Raw genomic sequence first — 18,503 nt, 5'->3', positions numbered from 1 at the left:
CCAAAATGAATATAAAGATAGTTTTGCAGCACCTGGAGGGTTCAAATTCAAACTGTTTGAACTATTAGGGTTCAAATACATAAATAAATGAACCAAAGACTAATAAAAGTGGGTTTAGAGAAATATGAGCCCTTTAACAGTGAAATTTACTTCTATTTTCTGTTTCATACAGTTTATCTTTAGGAACCCATCATACCTCTGTAAACCTTTGGGTTGGTGTTTTAAACCTTAGTCGAACAGATAAACAACTGTATCTTCTGAATCCGTCAGAGCGTGGAGGAGGTGTCGAAGCCACTGGAAATCGTGGTGGAGACGGAGGCCGAGGCCGGCGCCAGCGGATACAGTGTGACCGGCGGCGGAGAACGAGGCATCTTCGTGAAGGACGTCCTTAAAGACTCTCCAGCTGCAAAACATCTCAGCCTACAGCAAGGTACTGGCTCCACATCCACAGCATGTCCAGATCTACAGTGTATGTACCATGGGTTGTCTACCATATGGACACGTAAAAATCATAATATGAGGACATAAAGATGGATTTGGTCCTGGATGCAGCAGTTAGACTTTTACAGATATTGATTCCTGGGCATGTGATATCAGTGCTCTGATACTACAGGGTGTCCCATAAGTCTCCATACATAGGAAAAATAAACGTTTCTTGACATAAACCATTTTTATTTATATAATATGCTCTATATGACTGCCATTTTGTCGGGAACACATTTCAATGCGTGTCCTCCACTGTTGAAGAAGTATAAAGAAGAAATATAAAGAAATACATGTTAGAACCATATATGTATGGAATGTATTATGTCTCCTATGTATGGAGACTTATGGGACACCCTGTAGTTTGGAATTAACCCTTAAAGATCTAGAACAATTTTAACGGAGATTTCCAACTGAATTTTCCTCCACTTTTAGCCTTCCCTAAGTGACTTATCACCATTTATTATAGTATTATCCAGTAAATTTAAATTTTTTTCAAATAAATCTGGTATTTTCCTATATTTAATTCTCTGATCATGTAGATGTTCATAAAAACACTATCTGTACCCTATTTACCAGGATTTGAATCCAGATCCTCATATCCAGGTTTTTCTCCTTCTTGTTGCTGTGTTCAGGTGACCAGCTCCTGAGCGCCAAGGTCTACTTCGACAACGTCAGATATGAAGACGCCCTGAAGATACTGCAGTGTGCGGAGCCCTATAAGGTCAGCTTCCAGCTCAAGAGGACCATTACCGGAGCTGAGATCACCACGAGGCCCCGGGTCCCCAGCGTGGAGGTCAAAGGTCCCAAAGCCAAGATGGCCAAAATGGTAACTAGTACAAGTGTACTTTGGAAATGTATCAGGACTTTTTTTTATTGTATTGAAGGAGCTACATGTTCTCAAACTATTAGTCATTATTTTACTTTGCACAGTATTTCTAACCAGTTTTTGAAGATCTGTTGACATCAGAATCAATTGTACTCATTCTTGATCTCATAATTGTTTTAAAGACCAATCAAGATCATAACTGCTAGAATATCTCTATGTTGCCTCAGCATCATCCAATTTATTTATGAAAACTGGGAGGTCAGAAAAGAGGAATCTGTTTTCAGGTTTAAATGGGTTTTATTTAGTACTGATCCCCTAAACTCTGACCAGCAGGGGGCAGTCTAATGTTCAAAGTGTGCCTTTGGACCAAAACTCTTTGGTTTGCACTTTTTTTGCAGTTTAATCACCTTAAAGCTGATGTTATGTCACTCATCCTTCCATGATTCCTTCCTGTTTGTTTCAGAGCGTGAAGGGCATGAAGTCATTTAAAGCCAAGAAGAAGCGAGGCGGTCGGTTCGGTCTCAAGAGGTTGAAAGAGAAGCGAAAAGAAGAGCTGGTGATAGAAGGGACACCCCCCAGGTTGGAAATGAGCGACGTGGATGTGGAGTTTTCCCTCCCCAGCTTCAAACAGAGGAGGAGCGCTAAGGCTGAAGCAGAAGGAACAGCTGTGGGAAAGGCGAAGAGGAGGATCAGGTAGGCCTTGTGCTGGTTGGAGGTTCTGAAAGTGCAGTTATCATCTTTGGGTATTTTCTTCTACTTATCAGCTCTTTTCTACCTCTTTCTCAGGTTTCCTTACATGAAGACAAAGGCGTATGCTGGAGCAGAAACAGGACAAGTAGAAACCGGACAGATGGAGATACCTGGAGCAAAAGTGAAAACTAAAGGCAAAGGACACAAGTTTGGAATTGCCTTTCCTAAATCCAAACACCCAAAGGCAGACTCTGGATCTGTGGAGCTAAAACCACCAGATGTGAACATCCAGCCGCCGTCAGTGGAGTTCAGTTTGGATGTGGACAAGGCTGGAGCTAAGGTTAACACACCTGATGTGGAACTTGCCCTCCCTTCAGGAAAAGCTGATGTGTCTTTACCGACTGTGAAAGGCAAAGCTCCAAAAATCAACGTCAAAGGAGGGGTTAATACAGAGGCAGCTGGAGGGACGGTCGACGTGGATGTTGGCAAAGGGGACACAAAGCTCAGGATGCCAAAGCTGAAATTACCCAAAGTTCGACTGTCACGTCATTCAGATGAAATAGATGGTGACATCAAGGTTAAAGCAGGAGGTGTGAAAATTCCTGATGCTGATGTAAAACCTCCAAAAGTAGACATCAAAGCATGTGGTAAGGTTGATCTTCCTGAGGCAGAGGTGGAAGGTGGTCTCTCAGGAAAACTTCCTTCTGTTGAGATGTCTATACCAGAAGTGAAGGGAAATGCTGATGTGGACGTTTCACTCCCAGAGTTTGAAGGAGCTGGGAAGACAACCATCAAAATGCCTGCTATTGACATTTCTGTACCTGATGTTGACCTGGAAATGGACACTGGACGTAGAATTCCTGACGAGGTGGAGGGTACTTTTAGAGGACCCAAAATTTCCATGCCAAAAGTTGATGTCTCATTACCAAAAGTGGGATCACCTGATGTGGACTTTAAAGGTCCAGACATTGGAGGTAAATTCAGCCTACCTTCAGTCGATATCTCTCTGCCAAAGGTAGAAACACAAGGTGCAGATGTGGACATGGACTATTACGTTGGTGGAGATGGTAAATTCAAAATGCCTAATTTTGACATAACTCTCCCAAAAATGAAGTCACCAGAAGGAGATGTAAATCTAGAAGGTCCTGATGTGGAAGGGGGATTTAAGCTGCCTAAAGTGGACTTGACCCTTCCTAAAGGCAAAGCAGGAACTGTTGATATCTCTCTTCCTAAAATGAAGACAGGGGAGGTAGATGTTGACATTGAAGGCCCTGAACTAAAGGGTGCTGAGTTCAAAATGCCCAAAATGGACATTACTCTGCCCAAAGGGAAAATAGAAGGAGATATAGATGTAAGAGAGCATGCTGGGAAGGGAGGGAAGTTCAAAATGCCTACATTTGATGTTTCACTGCCAAAGCTGAAACAAAGTGAAGGCCACATGAAAGTAGAGGGTCCTGACTTTGAGGGTGAAGGTCAGATCCAGATGCCCACTGTTGATGTGTCTCTACCTACAGGAAAAGTTGAGGGCAACGTAGAAATAGAAGGTCCGTCTGCTAAAGGAGGGAAATTCAAAATGCCCTCATTGGACGTGAAACTTCCAAAAGTAGCGACAACAGGAGCTGAGATTGATTTGGAAGGTGATACCCCATCAGTAGACATTTCTTTACCAAAAGATAAAGCCAAAGGTGATGTCACCATCAAGGGAAAAAGGGGAAAGTTTAAAATGCCAAAGATGAAATCTCCTGAGGGTAAGATTGTCCTGGAGGGTCCTGAAATCGGAGGTGGAAAGTTTACGATGCCCTCTGTTGATATCTCTGGTCCTCAAGGGAAAACAGATGGTAATTTGGACACGGGTGGCAAATTTAACCTGCCATCTGTAGACATCTCAGTGCCAAAGATGAATCTACCTGAGGGAGAAGTTAAGATCGAAAGCCCTGAATTTCCAGATGCTGACTTTTCACTTCCCAAAGCACAAATAGAGGGTGACATGGAGCTCGATGCTAGTGGCGGTGGTGGCACAGCCAAGTTTAAGATGCCCAAGTTTGACATCTCACTACCAAAAATGAAAGTACCCGAGGGAGAGGTTGATGTTGAAGGACCTGAAGTCAAAGGAGGAGCAAAGTTCAACATGCCATCACTTGATGTCTCTCTTCCTTCAGTCAAATTACCAGGGAGTGATGTGAAGATCGAAGGTCCTGAAGCCGAAGGGGGGAAGTTTAACATACCTTCTGTAGATGTGTCACTTCCAAAGGTTGATGTTAAAGGTCCTGAACTTAAAGTGAAGTCACCAGAGGCAGATTTCAACCTAAAAGGAAGTGGGATTGATGTGCCTACAGTTGATATTTCTCTTCCAAAAGGAAAAAAGAAGATAGATATTGAAGGACCATCAGGTAAAGGAGGAAAGTTCAAAATGCCCACTTTTGATGTAACACTACCAAATGTGAAGACACCCAAAGGAAGCTTTGACCTAAAGGGACCTTCATTTGATATCTCACCTCCAAAAGGGAAACCAGAGGGTGACATTGAACTTATAAAGCCAACTATTGATATCTCACCACCTCAAGGAAATTTGGCAGGAGATATCACCACTGATGGAAACGGAGTGGAATTTGGACTCCCATCTGTAGACATTTCCCTCCCTGCAGTCAAATTACCAGAAAGAGATGTCAGTTTTCAGGGGCCAAAAGTTAAAGGAGGGGAGTTTAAAATGCCAAAGATTGACCTTTCACTTACTAGAAGAAAAGGAAAAGGAGATATTGATATTGACATTCATCCAGGACAAGATTATAATATAGAAATGCCATCTTGTGACATTGGACTTCCGAAAGGCAAAGTCAAAGGTGAAGTAGATGTTGAAGGTCCTGAAGTAAAAACGGGTAAATTCAAAATGCCAAAATTTGACATTTCTCGTCCAAAGATGAACCTGCCAGAAGGGGACATCAAAGTTGAAGGTCCAGAAATTAAAGGAAAAATGGAAAGGCCCACTGTTGATGTTTCACTCCCAAAAGGAAAAGTTGACCTAAGTGTTGAAGGCTTGCAAGGCAAGGAGGGAAAAATACAGATGCCCAAATATGACATTTCATCACCAAAGGTAAATTTTCCAGAGGGTGATGTGAAATTTAAAGGACCTGAGATCAAGAGCAGGAAGATTGAGATGCCAGACATTGATATTTCACTTCCCAAAGGTAAAGCAGGAGCAGACATCGATATTGAAGGATCACTGGGCAAAGGAGGCAAGTTCCATATGCCCTCTGTTGACCTGTCTCTACCTAAAATAAAAGCCAAAGGACCAAAGCTGGACATAGAAGGTCCTGAAGTTAAAGGAGGAAAAATCAACATGCCAGACATTGATATCTCATTACCTGAAGGGAAGGCAGAAGCTGATATCAGTGTTGAAGGTCCAGAGATGAAAGGAGGCAAATTCAAAATGCCAAAAATAAAGCTGCCAGAGGGTGGTGTCAAAGTGGAAGGACCTGATGTTAAAGGAAAAATGGAACTGCCAACATTTGATATTTCACTCCCAAAAGGAAAAGCAAAGGGAGATGTTGACATTGAAGGAGAAGCGGGCAAGGGAGGGAAGTTTCACCTGCCATCAGTTGACATCTCTCTTCCTAAAATGAAAGTAAAGGGAGCTGATGTTGATATTGAGGGACCTGAACTTAGAGGTGATGTTTCACTTCCAGAAGTTGAAGGTGACCTAAATGTTGAAGGCCCAGAGGTGAAAGGTGGTAAATTTAAAATGCCTAAATTTAATGTTCCAAAAATGAATCTACCAGAGGGTGATCTCAAACTCAAAGGACCTGACATGAAAGGAGCAAAGATCGAGATGCCACACATTGATATTTCACTTCCCAAAGGAAAAGTAGAGGGGGATATGGATATTGAAGGACCTTCTGGCAAAGGAGGAAAGTTTCACATGCCTTCTATTGATATTTCTCTTCCTAAAATGAAAACAAAAGGACCAGAGGTCAACATAGAAGGTCCTGAAGTCAAAGGTGGTGACTTGAGCATGCCATCAGTTGATATTTCTCTACCTAACATCAAATCTCCTGAAGCAGATATCAGTCTTGAGGGACCTGATGTTGATGTTTCACTTCCTAAGGGAAAACTTGGTGGTGACATAAATGTTGAAGGTCCTGAGCTGAAAGGAGGCAAATTCAAAATGCCAAAATTTGATGTGTCTTTACCAAAGATGAATCTCCCCAAGGTTGACGTCAACATTGAGGGACCAGATCTGAAAGGAAAAGCTGAAATGCCTTCTGTAGACATTGCACTCCCCAAAGGAAAGGTGGAAGGTGAACTGGATGTTGAAGGCCCTGACGTAAAAGGGGGTAAATTTAAGATGCCAACATTTGACGTGTCTTTACCTAAAGTTAGCCTCCCAGAGGGTGATCTCAAACTCAAAGGTCCAGACATCAAGGTTGGAAAGATTGAAATGCCAGACATTGATATTTCACTTCCCAAAGGAAAAACAGGAGCAGATATTGATATTGAAGGACCATCAGGTAAAGGAGGCAAGTTCCATATGCCCTCTGTTGACCTGTCTCTTCCTAAAATAAAAGCCAAAGGACCAAAGCTGGACATAGAAGGTCCTGAAGTTAAAGGAGGAAAAGTCAACATGCCAGACATTGATATCTCATTACCTGAAGGGAAGGCAGAAGCTGATATCAGTGTTGAAGGTCCAGAGATGAAAGGGGGCAAATTCAAAATGCCAAAAATAAAGCTGCCAGAGGGTGGTGTCAAAGTGGAAGGACCTGATATTAAAGGAAAAATGGAACTGCCAACATTTGATATTTCACTCCCAAAAGGAAAAGCAAAGGGAGATGTTGACATTGAAGGAGAAGCGGGCAAGGGAGGGAAGTTTCACCTGCCATCAGTTGACATCTCTCTTCCTAAAATGAAAGTAAAGGGAGCTGATGTTGATATTAAGGGACCTGAACTTAGAGGTGATGTTTCACTTCCAGAAGTTGAAGGTGACCTAAATGTTGAAGGCCCAGAGGTGAAAGGTGGTAAATTTAAAATGCCTAAATTTAATGTTCCAAAAATGAATCTACCAGAGGGTGATCTCAAACTCAAAGGACCTGACATGAAAGGAGCAAAGATCGAGATGCCACACATTGATATTTCACTTCCCAAAGGAAAAGTAGAGGGGGATATGGATATTGAAGGACCTTCTGGCAAAGGAGGAAAGTTTCACATGCCTTCTATTGATATTTCTCTTCCTAAAATGAAAACAAAAGGACCAGAGGTCAACATAGAAGGTCCTGAAGTCAAAGGTAGTGACTTGAGCATGCCATCAATTGATATTTCTCTACCTAACATCAAATCTCCTGAAGCAGATATCAGTCTTGAGGGACCTGATGTTGATGTTTCACTTCCTAAGGGAAAACTTGGTGGTGACATAAATGTTGAAGGTCCTGAGCTGAAAGGAGGCAAATTCAAAATGCCAAAATTTGATGTGTCTTTACCAAAGATGAATCTCCCCAAGGTTGACGTCAACATTGAGGGACCAGATCTGAAAGGAAAAGCTGAAATGCCTTCTGTAGACATTGCACTCCCCAAAGGAAAGGTGGAAGGTGAACTGGATGTTGAAGGCCCTGACGTAAAAGGGGGTAAATTTAAGATGCCAACATTTGACGTGTCTTTACCTAAAGTTAGCCTCCCAGAGGGTGATCTCAAACTCAAAGGTCCAGATATCAAGGTTGGAAAGATTGAAATGCCAGACATTGATATTTCACTTCCCAAAGGAAAAACAGGAGCAGATATTGATATTGAAGGACCATCAGGTAAAGGAGGCAAGTTCCATATGCCCTCTGTTGACCTGTCTCTACCTAAAATAAAAGCCAAAGGACCAAAGCTGGACATAGAAGGTCCTGAAGTTAAAGGAGGAAAAGTCAACATGCCAGACATTGATATCTCATTACCTGAAGGAAAGGCAGAAGCTGATATCAGTGTTGAAGGTCCAGAGATGAAAGGAGGCAAGTTCAAAATGCCAAAATTTGATGTTTCACTTCCAACAATAAAGCTACCAGAGGGCAGTGTCAAAGGACCTGATATAGGGGAAGGAAATATTTCTGTTCCAGGTGGAAAAGTTGAAGGTGATATCAGTATTGAGGGACCATCTGGAAAGGGAAATTTTGAAGGGCCAAAAGTTAACCTTTCTGGCAAAAGAGGAGGTGGGCTCCACATGCCAGCAATTGACATAAATGTCCCTAAATTTGATCTCGACCTCAGCCTCTCATCTGGTATGAAAAACAAAGACCTTAAAGCGGACATCAGTGGTCCTGATGCATCAGGAGGTTTGGAGATGCCTGATCTCAAAGGAGAGGTGAAACCACCTAAGGTGAAAGTTAAGGGTACTGACATTGGGGCAGGTGGTGTAGAGGGATCAGGTGCTTCCCTGAAACTTCCCAATGTCAAACTACCCACAGTTGACATCTCAGCTCCCAAGGTGGATCTGGATTTTGGCATCAAGAAACCTAAAGGTGATGATGTGGAAGTTCAACTTCTGAAAGCAGAGGGAGGCAGACCGTCTTCTGGGGGTAGCTTTGATCTGCCTAGTATCAACTTCAAGGTTCCCAGTTTTACTCTTCCAAGGTTTGGTGGAAAGTCAAAAACTGGAGATTTGGACATTTCAGGACCTAAGGGAGACATTACCCTCAGCCCCCCACATGCAGAAGGTGAGATAAGGGCACCATCAGTAGAGTTTGATGGGGATGGAAAAGTCAAAGTGAAAAAACCTAAAATTAAAATGCCGTCATTCGGGCTATCCAAAAAGGATGCAGATGTATCTGTGTCTTGTCCTGATGTGGATGTTAATGTACCAAAGGGACAGATTGAAATCCCTAAACCAGAAATGGATGTTGAGACCCCAGACATTAAATCAAAATACAAAGTGAAATTTCCCAAGTTTAAAATATCATCACAAGGACAAATCCCAGAAGGCAACGTTGATGCTAAACTGGATGCAAATGTAGAAGGGAAGAGTGGTTTCCATGCACCTGATGTCCACCTCAAACTTCCCAAGTTCTCAATGCCTGGATTTGGCTCCAAAGATAAAGATCTAGGAAATCTGAGTGGTGACCTCGATGGTAAGGCCAAGGTCAAGATGCCTTCCATCGAGCTGTCACTACCCACAGCTAAAACACCAGAGACTGAAGTTCTACTCCCCAAGGCTGAAGTGGACGTCTCTGAAGCTGATATCCAAGGGTATGACGGGAACCTCAAAATTCCCAAAATGCCAACAATTGATGTTTCCATCCCTAAGATAGATCTGGATGTGTCCCTGCCTAAAGTAAAACATGACGCAAAGGCAGAGGGAGGAGGTAAATTCAAGATGCCAAATATCAAGATGCCTGACATTGATTTGTCCCTCCCTAAAGCAAAGACAGGTGATATTGGAGTGGAAGTAGAAGGAGGGAACGTGTCAAACGTTGACATCTCTCTACCCAAAGGACAGGTTGATGTTCCAGATGTTGAAATTGAGGGGAAATCAAGTGGGAAATTCAAAATGCCTCATATGAAACTGCCAAATGTTGACATTTCACTGCCAAAAGGAAAAGTTGAAGGTCCTGAGGTTGATATTGAAGGAGGTGGAAAGTTCAAAATGCCCCACATGAAAATGCCAAATATTGACATCTCTCTGCCCAAAGGAAAGATTGATGGACCTGAGGTGGACCTCAAAGGAGAAGGTGGAAAGTTTAAGGTGCCAGAGATTAGCATGCCCTCTATTGATATTTCACTTCCAAAAGGAAAAGTTGAAGGTCCAGATGTTGAAATAGAGGGACACGGAGGGAAATTCAAAATGCCCCACATCAAAATGCCCAATGTTGACATCTCTCTACCAAAAGGAAAGGCTGAAGGCCCTGAGGTAGACATTGAAGGAGAAGGTGGAAAGTTTAAGATGCCTCACATTAAAATGCCAAATGTTGACATTTCTCTACCCAAAGGAAAAATTGAAGGTCCGGATGTTGAAATTGAGGGGAAATCAGGTGGGAAATTCAAAATGCCGCATATGAAAATGCCAGATGTTGACATTTCATTGCCAAAAGGAAAAATTGAAGGTCCTGAAGTTGATATTGAAGGAGAAGGTGGAAAGTTCAAGATGCCCCATGTTAAAATGCCAAAGATTGAAGGACCTGAGGTGGACCTCAAAGGAGAAGGTGGAAAGTTTAAGATGCCACAGATTAGCATGCCCTCTATTGATATTTCACTTCCAAAAGGAAAAGTTGAAGGTCCAGATGTTGAAATAGAGGGACATGAAGGGAAATTCAAAATGCCCCACATCAAAATGCCCAATGTTGATATGTCTCTACCCAAAGGAAGGGTTGAAGGTCCAGACGTTGACATCTCCCTACCTAAAGGAAAGATTGAAGGTCCTGAAGTGGACCTCAAAGGAGAAGGTGGAAAATTTAAGATGCCACATCTCACCATGCCTTCAGTTGATATTTCACTTCCAAAAGGAAAAGTTGAAGGTCCAGATGTTGACATCTCTCTGCCTAAAGGAAAGATTGAAGGTCCAGATGTTGAGCTCAGAGGAGAAGGAGGAAAGTTTAAGATGCCACAGATCAGCATGCCCTCTATTGATGTTTCACTGCCAAAAGGAAAAGTTGAAGGTCCAGATGTTGAAATTGAGGGAAAATCAGGAAGTAAATTCAAAATGCCCTATATGAAAATGCCAAAAGTTGATATTTCACTGCCAAAAGGAAAAACTGGAAAAATTGAAGGTCCAGATGTTGACATCTCTCTACCCAGAGGAAAAATTGAAGGTCCAGATGTTGACATCTCTTTACCAAAAGGAAAAGTTGAAGGTCCAGATATTGAAATTGAGGGAAAATCAGGAGGTAAATTCAAAATGCCCCATATGAAAATGCCAAAAGTTGACATTTCACTGCCAAAAGGAAAAACTGGAAAAATTGAAGGTCCGGATTTTGACATCTCTCTACCCAAAGGAAAAATTGAAGGTCCAGATGTTGACATCTCTCTACCAAAAGGAAAAGTTGAAGGTCCAGATATTGAAATTGAGGGGAAATCAGGTGGGAAATTCAAAATGCCGCATATGAAAATGCCAGACATTGACATCTCTCTACCCAAGGGAAAGCTTGAAGGTCCTGATGTAGATCTGAAAGGAGAAGGTGGAAGGTTTAAGATGCCACAGATTAACATGCCCTCTATTGATATTTCACTACCAAAAGGAAAGGTTGAAGGTCCAGATGTTGAGATTGAAGGACATGGAGGAAAATTCAAAATGCCTCATATCAAAATGCCCAACGTTGATATCTCTCTACCAAAAGGAAAGATTGAAGGTCAGATTGAAAGTCCTGAGGTGGACCTCAAAGGAGAAGGTGGAAAGTTTAAAATGCCAGAGATTAGCATGCCCTCTATAGATATTTCACTCCCAAAAGGAAAGATTGAAGGTCCAGATGTTGATATCTCCCTACCAAGAGGACAACTGGAAGGTCCTGATGTTGAAATTGAGGGGAAATCAGGTGGAAAATTCAAAATGCCCCATATGAAAATGCCAAAAGTTGACATTTCACTGCCAAAAGGAAAAGTTGAAGGTCCAGATGTTGACATCTCTCTACCCAAAGGAAAGATTGAAGGTCCAGATGTTGAGCTCAGAGGAGAGGGAGGAAAGTTTAAAATGCCAGAGATTAGCATGCCTTCACTTGATATTTCATTGCCAAAAGGAAAAGCTGAAGGTCCAGACGTTGAAATTGGGGGAAAATCGGGTGGGAAGTTCAAAAGGCCCCATATGAAAATGCCAAAAGTTGACATTTCACTGCCAAAAGGAAAAATTGAAGGTCCAGATGTTGACATCTCTCTACCCAAAGGAAAAATTGAAGGTCCAGATGTAGACATCTCTCTACCTAAAGGAAAGATTCAAGGTCCTGAAGTGGACCTCAAAGGAGAAGGTGGAAAACTTAAGATACCACATTTCAGCATGCCTTCAGTTGATATTTTGCTTCCGAAAGGAAAAGTTGAAGGTCCAGATGTTGCCGTCTCTCTACCCAAAGGAAAGATTGAGGGTCCAGCTGTTGAGCTCAGAGAAGGAGGAGGATTTAAGATGCCACAGATTAGCATGCCTTCACTTGATGTTTCACTGCCAAAAGGAAAATTTGATGGTCCAGATGTTGAAATTGAGGGAAAATCAGGTGGAAAATTCAAAATGCCCCATATGAAAATGCCTAAAGTTGACATTTCACTGCCAAAAGGAAAAACTGAAGGTTCAGATGTCAACATCTCTCTACCCAAAGGAAACACTGAAGGTCCTGAAGTGGACCTCAAAGGAGAAGGTGAAAAATTTAAGCTGCCACATCTCAGCATGCCATCAGTTGATATTTCGCTTCCAAAAGGAAAAGTTGAAGGTCCAGATGTTGACATTTCTCTGCCAAAAGGAAAAATTGAAGGACCTGAGGTGGACCTCAAAGGACAAGGTGGAAAGTTTAAAATGCCAGAGATTAGCATGCCCTCTATAGATGTTTCACTCCCAAAAGGAAAGATTGAGGGTCCAGATATTGATATCTCCCTACCAAGAGGAAAAGTGGAATGTCCTGATGTTGAAATTGAGGGGAAATCAGGAGGAAAATTCAAAATGCCCCATATGAAAATGCCAAAAGTTGACATTTCATTGCCAAAAGGGAAGATTGAAGGACCTGAGGTGGACCTCAAAGGAGAAGGAGGAAAGTTTAAGATGCCAGAGATTAGCATGCCTTCACTTGATGTGTCACTTCCAAAAGGAAAAGTTGAAGGTCCCGATGTTGAGCTTAAAGGGGAAAGTGGAAAGTTCAAAATGCCACATATCATAATGCCCAATGTTGACATCTCTCTGCCCAAAGGAAGAGTTCACGGTCCAGATGTTGACATTTCATTACCCAAAGGAAAAATTGAAGGTCCTGAGGTGGATATTAAAGGAGAAGGTGGAAAGTATAAAATGCCACAAATTAGCATGCCCTCTATTGATGTTTCACTTCCAAGAGGAAAAGTTGAAGGTACAGATGTTGAAATAGAGGGAAAATCAGGTGGAAAATTCAAGATGCCTCACATGAAAATACCAGACATTGACATCTCTCTACCCAAAGGAAAGATTGAGGGTCCAGATGTTGACATCTCTGTATCAAAAGGAAAGGTTGAAGTTCCAGATGTTGAAATTGAAGGTAAATCAGGTGGGAAATTCAAAATGCCTCATATGAAGCTACCAAATGTTGACATCTCTTTACCCAAAGGAAAGACTGAAGGTTCTGAGGTGGATATTAAAGGAGGAGGAAAGTTTAAGATGCCAGAGATCAGCATGCCTTCTGTTGATATGTCACTGCCAAAAGGAAAGGCTGAAGGTCCAAACGTTGAAATTGAAGGACATAAAGAAGGAAAGTTCAAAATGCCTCATATGAAAATACCAGATGTTGACATATCTCTGCCCAAAGGAAAATCTGGCAAAACAGATGGAGTAGAGTTGGAATTTGAGGGAGATGTAGCAGTTCCCTCAATTGATGTATCATTGCCAAAAGGAAAGGCAAAAGGTCCTGAAGTTGAAATTACAGCTGAGGGAAGAAAGTTCAAACTGCCAAAGGTCGACATATCTGTTCCTAAAGGAAAACCCTCAGTCGAAGGTCCAGAAGTGGACATTGAGGGGGATGAAGGACAATTCAAGTTGCCCAATGTTAGCATAACAATCCCTAAAGGCAAAGTAAACATTGACACACCAGAGGGGAAAGTGGAGGCTGAGGGAGGAGCCATGAAGGTTCCACATATCAAGATGCCCAAAGTTGATATTTCACTTCCCAAAGGCAAAGGTAAAGATATCGAAACACCCTCTATAGAAATGGAAGTAACAGGAGGAAAGCTTAAAGGTCCAGATGTGAAACTCCCAAAAGGAAAATCTGGCAAAGCAGGAGGGAAAATTAAAATGCCAGAGGTTGAATCCCCAGATCTGGACTTGGATGTGAGTCTTGATAAATCAAAAGATGCAGCCATCCATGGTGAGGCTGACTTATCTGCTGAAGGAGAGCATAAAGGTCTGAAACTCAAGATGCCAACAATAGATATCAAAGGTCCAAAAGCAGACCTGGAACTTGATCTAGGACTTCATCGGGGTGAGGGCAAGAAGGACAAGAAAAAAGTTGAACTTCCTGACTTAGATCTGGATACAGGAGGAGCGGGTAAAAAAGCAAAGGGGCCTAAAGTCAAAGGGTCTAAGTTTAAGATTGGAATGCCAAAAAAGAAAGCCACTGGAGACATTGCAGTAGAAACCACAAAACCAGAAATCTACGGTCCCGAAATCTCATCTGAAAATGGACATACGGAGGGTAAAGGGGGTATTAGCGTCACAGTACCAGAGGTTACATTACCACGTGTTAGTCTGAAAACCAAACAAGGGGGTTCATCCACCTCAGGAACAGGGGCTTCACCATCCAGTGCAGAAATGAAAGTGCCGAGGATTCCAGACATTGACTTTGATATCGGTACATCACTGGATGAAGATAACGACCAAACATCAACGGGCAAAAAAATCAAAATTCCAAAGTTTGGAGTCCCGTTACCTTCCATGTCTTCTCCTGAGGGAGGACTGGATATCTATGGACGAGAGATCCAGTATGAAGGCCCTAAAATGCCCAAGGTTAAGAAAGCTGTGTTTGTTCTGGTAAATCCTCCCCAAACAGATGAACCTGCAGCATCCACAGGTGTCCAGGAGGGGGCGACAACAGTTGAGCTTGAAACTGAGGATGTCAAAGTGAAGATGCCCAAGATTAAAATGAAGCCAAGTTTCGGGAAGTCTAAAGATAAACCAGAAGATGTGGAAGAGGACAGGTCAAAGGGAGGGAAAATGAAAATGCCTAAAGTATCATTTTCTCCTGGAAAAACTGGGTCATTTGACGTCACCGGTAAAGAAGAATCTCCAGGTTCAAGCTCCAATGGTGAAAAGGAGGAAAAAGGGACATTTAGTGGTAAAATCAAACTTCCAAAAGTACAGTTAACCACTCCTTATGCCAAGATGTTTTCAGCGGAGGATGACACTGAACTTAGTGCCAAACTGGGACACGATTCCACACCAGCCGATGTCGAAGGAGATGCTAAAGGGCTCAAGGTCAAATCAGGAAAGCTGCATTATGCAGGTTTCGGTGACGAGCAGCGTAAGGACGTGGTATCGTCTCAGGCCAGAACAGAAATGCTGGACAGGGACAGTTCGGAGTCCCCCCCTGGATTTACCATGGAGTTCAGCTCGGCGAAGGTCCAGGCCTGGAGCGAGACAGAGGGTAGAAGCACAGAGTCTGAGGAAAGAGAGTCCTCCCCCTGGTTCAAGGTCCCCAAGTTCACCTTGAAGCCACACTCCACAGGTAAGAGTTTGCAAAGAATATCGAAGTTAGACTAAAAATGAGCGTCCTTCAGGAAGCTAAAGATGTCCAAATCAAAGGATGTTTTATGTACAACCTGTGTGCATTTTAAAACTTGCTATTATTGGTAGTTTTAGTTTTTGTCTTTGTTCTTAAAAACTAAAATAACGCATGTCTGTGTAGGTTCTCATTTGCCCAGGTCATCATTCTTCTTGGTAGTTCTTCTCGGTTAAAGTGGACTGGTTTAGCTCTTTTCAAAATTTCTGTTTTGATATAATAACCTTTGAATTTACTCTGAGTTTTCATCAACATCTAAATTAAATATAAGAAATTAAATATAGGAAAATACATGATTTACAGTCAAAAATGCTAAATACTGAGGATAATATTATAATAAATGTTACTAAATTATTTAAGAAAGGTTAAATAGAGAGAAAAATTTATTTAGAAACTGCCACCAAAGTACCACTGGGTCTTTATGGGTTAAAAAACATTCCCTAGCAGCCCAGCAAAATAAAGTGCATATGCATGTATGACGTAAAGTGCATCTCAGTGATTTATTTCAGGTAAGGAGTTCATCAGGCTCACAGCCTCTTTACACCGGGAGCTTTAATAAATCTTGTTTTATTCTCATTAATCTTGTTAATTATTCACATGCCACTTCCTGTTTTGTCTCCGCTACGTAAGGCTAAGTTTCTTTCCCTTCTTCCTTGATAACTCCTCATCTCCTCCTCCTCTGTCCTTGCTTCCTTTCCTCCTCTACTCTCCTTCCTCCTCCTGCTCCTGGTCCAGGTTTCCTCCAGATCACTCCAGAGGGGTCTCCTCAGGCCCAGCGCAGGGGCGAGGTGGGAGGCGAGGCCGACGTCTCGGGCTCCTTCTGCTTCCACACCTCAGGGATCGACTTCGCCACCCAGGAAACGTCCGAGGAACACCAGGTCTCCTCGGTGGAGGAGGGGGGCGCCGTCACCACGGTCACCAAAACCACCAGAATCACCCGGCACCTGGTTACCACGGAAACCAGATCGGGCGAATCCTCCTCGACGACCACGACAACTCGCCAGGTGACAGACTTCAGCCACTGAGGACGCTGCGATCACCTCACCTCCTGTGTCTTTTCCTTTGGTGTTCTTCTGTGGTGGTTGCAGTGTTTTTAAAGCTAAGCCTGCAACATAGCAAACTCCTACCGAGTACAAGTCAATTTTATATTTTAGGTATGAATGTGATGAAAACCAGCATTATCGCAGAGTAATATATACTTCCTTTTTTTTCATTTTAAATGTGACTATTTTTTGTTACTGAACTCTGTTAGTTTAGTCGTAATTATTTATCAGATTTCGTTTGGTTTTTAAGGTTTCGCTCTGAATGTAAACATGTCAGGTTGCTCTATTATTTATTTTTGTTCTGAAAATGTGCTGGAACGAGTCATTTACTTCTACGTCGATCATCAGCATCATTGATTTGACGATGGTTTCATGATTAAAAGTCATTCTGAACCACTTCAGTCGAGGCCAGCAGAGAATTTATGTAAATACGACTATATCATAGCTTTCTGAAGCCACGCCCTTCAGTACAAATGTAATTATTTTCATATTCGCAAAGTCAGGATGGTATTTTTCACCCTGAAGAGGCGTGGGCTTTTCTTACTGGTTATATAATCCTAATCTCGTGCCGTAGTTTTTTATCTGAAGCCTTTTGCTGGTGCTGTTTCCCAGAGATGATCCGATCTGATCTGTCTCTGGACTCTTTCTGCTGCGAGAATCAAACCTGAAACCACGAGGTTCCGGGTTTATCTCTACGTTTTGGCCAATCTGCTGCTAAACTATTTTGTATTACCTTTTTTTTTTTTTTTTTTTTTTTACTGTACACTGTAAGAAAACATCACTAAAATTGTATATTTAACAATCGGGTCTATAGTTTAAAGCTATATTTCTTACGTTGTGAAGGGATGCTATTGAGCAATAAAGAATATTCTGAATTTTGAAGGTGTAAATGATAAAACACACTTGACCCTGTAATGGTAAAAGATGTGGTTAAATACAAAATCTAAAGGAGGATCAGGCACGTGTTCACTAAGAGGTCATTATAATCTGATATTATTCTGTTTAATATGTTACATTAACCGACGACATGTTATTTAGTGCCTTAAAGGTTGAACAGAAGATCCACTTGTGCTTGTTTTGGATGTTAGTAGAATATATCTCTAAGCTAATGTAGAAAAAAAGACAAAAAGAGCAGAGGAAGAGACAAACTCTGGAGTAAATGTGAGGATTCTCCGATTAAAAACGGATTCAAATTGTGCAGAGATCAGTGTGTGATAGTTCCGAACCCATAAAGAATGTGTTAAAACTGACACAACTAAGTAAAAATATTACAACTGTGCAAAGGAATCTATCGCTTTAGTTTTTTTTAACGTTGCAACTAGTGGCTGACAGCCACTAGTTGCTTCCATTGACTTACACTGAACTTCTCCAAAAACACTAAGGCCATTTTTAGACTGGGTATCTGCTGGGGCGCCGATAAGGGGGGGGGGGGTAAATATGACAAATACATGGGGCCCAGTGTTTGGGGGGGGGCAGAGCAGTGGAGGGGGCCCAGTGGAATTAGAAGTTGTGAAAATTTCATGTGCGATCCGCTGTATAAGAGAGTTGTAGAAGTCAGGAGGCGAACGTTGAAAGCATTTTAAGGTTTCGTCACTGACATTCATCCTGGACCACACCCCCACGTACATACCCATGGGGCCCATAATTGGTAGCGGTGCCCTTGGGTATCCGAGTTCATATCCGAGTATGTTGGACCCCAAAGTCCGCTTAATTTTATCAGTGTGATTGCAAACGTTCCATGCGCGAGAACCGTAGCTGAGTCCAGCGGAGAAAGTAGTCCTGGGTACAGACTGTGTGGATTAACGTACGGAACGTCGCAGTGTGAAAGCAATCTGTACCAGAGACTGGAAGTGACCTAATCACCACAGGACCGTAGACTGCGCTCCTGTTGTCTCCTGAAAAAGCCTCGGATCCGTGCGGCACGGGTTAGCCTTATCGACCGAACCACTCAGTGATATATCGGGGACAACGAAGGTGGTTCTGCTTCTCTTTGCCTCAAACAGGCTAACAGATAGAAAACTATCGCCTGTGAACAGAACAGTTGCTCAGTTGATGACATGAGGGTTTGTC

The 18,503-nt window shown here is 42.3% G+C and overlaps 1 protein-coding gene across 50 annotated transcripts in view; it reads left to right on the top strand.

Annotated features, from left to right (window-relative positions):
* prx (periaxin) overlaps positions 1 to 17,851 on the top strand; it is a 43,443-nt gene extending 25,592 nt beyond the window's left edge. The window contains exons 5-11 of one of the 50 annotated variants that reach the window (XM_030152295.1): positions 271 to 430; positions 1,119 to 1,312; positions 1,776 to 2,005; positions 2,099 to 10,385; positions 11,328 to 11,362; positions 11,750 to 15,336; positions 16,126 to 17,851. In XM_030152295.1, the coding sequence (XP_030008155.1) occupies positions 271 to 430; positions 1,119 to 1,312; positions 1,776 to 2,005; positions 2,099 to 10,385; positions 11,328 to 11,362; positions 11,750 to 15,336; positions 16,126 to 16,415 (12,783 nt within the window). In that variant the 3' untranslated portion in view covers positions 16,416 to 17,851. Of the gene's footprint in view, positions 1 to 270; positions 431 to 1,118; positions 1,313 to 1,775; positions 2,006 to 2,098; positions 15,337 to 16,020 lie in introns of all 50 variants that reach the window. The other 49 variants (XM_030152297.1, XM_030152275.1, XM_030152266.1 and 46 more) reach the window with 49 other exon arrangements.
* The last annotated feature ends 652 nt before the right edge of the window (positions 17,852 to 18,503 follow it).

Source organism: Sphaeramia orbicularis, chromosome 13, assembly GCF_902148855.1.
Source record: "Sphaeramia orbicularis chromosome 13, fSphaOr1.1, whole genome shotgun sequence".
Classification (NCBI taxonomy): Eukaryota; Metazoa; Chordata; class Actinopteri; order Kurtiformes; family Apogonidae; genus Sphaeramia; species Sphaeramia orbicularis.
The sequence above is the reverse complement of the archived record's forward strand: the minus strand, read 5'-3'. Positions and strand labels throughout refer to the sequence as shown.